This window comes from Canis lupus, chromosome 22, assembly GCF_003254725.2.
Source record: "Canis lupus dingo isolate Sandy chromosome 22, ASM325472v2, whole genome shotgun sequence".
NCBI classification, from domain to species: Eukaryota; Metazoa; Chordata; class Mammalia; order Carnivora; family Canidae; genus Canis; species Canis lupus.
Window position 1 is genome coordinate 16,613,665 of NC_064264.1, and position 1,777 is coordinate 16,615,441.

The 1,777-nt window shown below is 42.9% G+C and overlaps 1 protein-coding gene across 1 annotated transcript; it reads right to left on the minus strand.

Annotated features, from left to right (window-relative positions):
- Positions 1-257: 257 nt before the first annotated feature.
- On the minus strand, positions 258-939 carry LOC112678789 (ubiquitin-conjugating enzyme E2 E2-like). Its single transcript, XM_035704328.2, has one exon. The coding sequence runs from the start codon at positions 873-875 to the stop codon at positions 258-260; it is 618 nt and encodes a 205-aa protein (XP_035560221.1). The 5' UTR covers positions 876-939.
- Between the last annotated feature and the right edge of the window lie 838 nt (positions 940-1,777).

Here is a 1,777-nt window from a genome sequence, read left to right on the forward strand (position 1 = left end):
AAAAAAAAACAACCCAAATCTTTCAAGTTAATAGAAATCAAAAAAGGGAATAAATTGAGAAGGGGGGTGGAGGGGAAGAGACAAGGAAAAGGAGGAAAAGGAGGGAGGGAGAAGGAAGTGGGGGAATGGATGACATACCATCAGAAAAAGGTTCAAAATTTAATAAAAATAAGAAAATAAGAACCGAGGTCTGGAGGGGTGGGTAGGGCTATTGATGCACTTGGTGAATATATGCTTGCACAGGTCCGACGGGGGCATCAAGCAGCAGGCCCGTATGTGGCATACTGCTTGGTCCACTGTCTGGCCATCTGGTCATGCTCTGCTCTGTTGGTAATGTACTGTGTGGCAATGCTACCCACTAGAGGGTCAGCAGGGTTGCAATCTGTAAGAAGTGAGCAGATGGAGAGGAGAACTTTAGAAATGGTTAGGGCTGGACTCCAGTTATCCTTTAGGATATCCAGACAGATGACATCCTGGCTGTTAATATTACAGTGATAGATTCTTGTTCGGAAGGTAACCTTAGGGGGTTTAAAAGGATAGTCTGGTGAAAAGGTAATGTCAAGAAAGAACGCCTCTCCCTCATAGACAGATCCTGGGGGTCCCAATATAGTTGACCTCCATTCATAAATGTTGTCTCCTTTGGGTCCAGCACTACAGTTGGGAGGAGGGTCCAATGTAATCTCTGCAAGTTCCTTCTGAATTCTTTTAGCACTCGTCAATTTAGCAGCTGTTTTGCTGGATATTTTTCCTTCCTTTTTCTTGGGCTGAACTTGTTCTCTTTCTGGTTCTTGTTGAACACTTTCACGTTGGTCTCCATCAGAACTTCCTCCACTAGTGCTTGGACTGTCATCAACTCTTTGTGCCTCAGTGGACATGTTAGATCCCTCAGCGCTGCTGCCTCCACCCGCGGCTGTTCCAGTTCTGCCTCCCAAGGCTGCTGCCCGCCACTCCGCTATGGCTGCCCCTGAGTCCTGGAAAGTTCCTCTAGGATTTTGATGGATTCTTGTCTCACATTTAGATCTTTCATCCATTTTGAGTTTATCTTTGTGTATGGTGTAAGAGAATGGTCTAGTTTCATTCTTCTGCACGTGGCTGTCCAATTTTCCCAGCACCATTTATTGAAGAGACTTTCTTCCAGTGGATGGTCTTTCCTGCTTTGTCGAATATTAGTTGACCATAGAGTGGAGGGCCTATTTCTGGGTTCCATTGATCTATGTGTCTGTTTTTGTGTCAGTACCACACTTTATTGATGATCACAGCTTTGTAGTACAACTTGAAATCTGGCATTGTGATGCCCCCAGCTCTGGTTTTCTTTTTCAATATTTCCCTGGCTATTCAGGGTCTTTTCTGATTCCACACAAATCTTAGGATTATTTGTTCCAACTCTCTGAAGAAAGTCCATGGTATTTTGATAGGGATTGCATTAAATGTGTAAATTGCCCCGGATAGCATTGACATTTTCACAATATTAATTCTTCCAATCCATGAGCATGGAATATTTTTCCATCTCTTTGTGTCTTCCTCCATTTCTTTCAGAAGTGTTCTGTAGTTTTTAGGGTATAGATCCTTTACCTCTTTGGTTAGGTTTATTCCTAGGTATCTTATGCTTTTGGGTGCAATTGTAAATGGGATTGACTCCTTAATTTCTCTTTCTTCAGTCTCATTGTTAGTGTATAGAAATGCCACTGACTTCTGGGCATTGATTTTGTATCCTGCCACACTGCTGAATTGCTGTAGAGTTCTAGCAATCTTGAGGTTGAGTCTTTTGGGTGTTCTA

What these genes read in the sequence shown, in the direction of transcription:
- LOC112678789 (XM_035704328.2), bottom strand. Translation starts at nt 875, where the DNA reads ATGTCCACTGAGGCACAAAGAGTTGATGACAGTCCAAGCACTAGTGGA.